This window comes from Octopus bimaculoides, chromosome 9, assembly GCF_001194135.2.
Source record: "Octopus bimaculoides isolate UCB-OBI-ISO-001 chromosome 9, ASM119413v2, whole genome shotgun sequence".
Classification (NCBI taxonomy): Eukaryota; Metazoa; Mollusca; class Cephalopoda; order Octopoda; family Octopodidae; genus Octopus; species Octopus bimaculoides.
In genome coordinates, this window is record NC_068989.1 from 471,745 (window position 1) to 473,426 (window position 1,682).

The 1,682-nt window shown below is 35.3% G+C and overlaps 1 protein-coding gene across 1 annotated transcript in view; it reads right to left on the reverse strand.

Annotated features, from left to right (window-relative positions):
• The window catches only part of LOC106880231 (polycystic kidney disease protein 1-like 1), a 246,725-nt gene that overhangs the window by 134,281 nt on the left and 110,762 nt on the right, over positions 1–1,682 (reverse strand). The window contains exon 10 of the mRNA XM_052970309.1: positions 375–490. Coding sequence (XP_052826269.1) covers positions 375–490 — 116 coding nt within the window. The remainder of the gene's footprint in view (positions 1–374; positions 491–1,682) is intronic.

Below are 1,682 nucleotides of genomic sequence, written 5' to 3' on the forward strand. Positions count from 1 at the left end.
TATATATATATATATATATATATATATATATATATATATATATATATATACACACACACATTAAACACTGCGTTGCAAGTGGGTGAGCCATTCATCAATTTTAGAAAGTATCTCTTCTTTACGTTGGTGAATGAAACCTTCTTGCAGTACAAATAGTTTTATAAACTTATTCCCAGTCACATTACAGCACTGCTGACAAGATATGAACCATCATCTCTTGGTTTGTCATCTTGTAAATACTCACCCATCTTTACCCTTAATGCTAGGATTGTGGTGAAAGATGGCTGAGGTAATTGGGGTTTACAAGAATAGAATAGAATCCAAACAATATTTCAGTTTCTTTTGATAGATAAGCAATATGTTTTACTACTTACATTCAGCCGAAGTGTAACTTCCTCCCCAACTGAAACATACGTGGGATTTTCAATCCATACTTCATGACTATTTCTTTCATTGACACGAAAGTCTCGCCTTAGTTTTGTGGTATTCACTGAAAAAGAAACCAATGAAGATGACATCAACAAGAAGAACAATCAGTAAAACAGAATAAAATTATTTAAGGATTTCATCTCCAATTAAAGTTTTGGGACATCTCTAATATTTAATATGTTAACCACCGTAAATGAGCAGGAGGAATCATCATCAGACAGGACAAAATGCTTAACGACATTTCTTCTGACTTGACATACTAAGTTCAAATGCCACCAGGGTCAACTTTGCCATTCATGCCTTTGGGGTCAATAAGTAGCAGTCAAGTACTGGAGTCCATGTAATCAACTTAGTCCCTCCCTCCAAATTGCTGGCCTTGTGCCAAAACTTGAAAGCAATATCTTATCAATCATGTTGGTCTGAATTCTTTCTTTGCAGATACTTACAGCATCAAGCTCTTACCTAGATAACCCTGTTTTATCTCCGTCGTTGCACAACCGATTCAAATAAGCCAGCTTCCTTCAGCTGGCAACATATGTTCGAGCAGATTTAGTCAAGGTTACTCAACAACAAAAGCTTTCACAGGATTTGAAATATCAGGGATTTTTATTTTGTGACGCATTAATAATTAACCTATAATCTATCTCAGCAACATCAAAAACGACAAAACTAAAAGGCATTTGCTCCAATTAAGAACTGATTTTTCTCTCATGGCTTGTCAGTTCTTAATTTTTCAATTCAGATTACACACTAATGTTGTTCCACTCTTCCTGTAACTATAGAGATATTTCATTGAAGACATAAGCAGACACAACACTGTAATTTATAAAAGTCATACGCATTGGTTTATAAGCACATCACTACACTGATTCCATCATCACTGCTTACACTAAATAGAAGAACGATGTCTATGAGATAACTGCTATCTTTCTGAGCATCTTAGACACAAATATTTACAAAATATCAAGTCAACAGTGATGTGATATGGTAGAGGTGAGCAGATAGAAGAAAACAATTAGAAAGCAGCAGCTCAGAGAGTAGTGCCTTAGTTAGAAGAGTGATGGAAGGGTAGGTATTAGGAAGATGAACTAGGAGATGGATGGGTGTTACAAAAGTGGTTTGGTGAGGGCTGCAGGGATAGATTAGGTGCAGGGGCATAAATATAAACAACATGCATATAGTTTAATGTTTTTGACACTTTTATCAACATTAATAGTGGACAAAGAATAAAACAATTAGATGGACAACCCCCC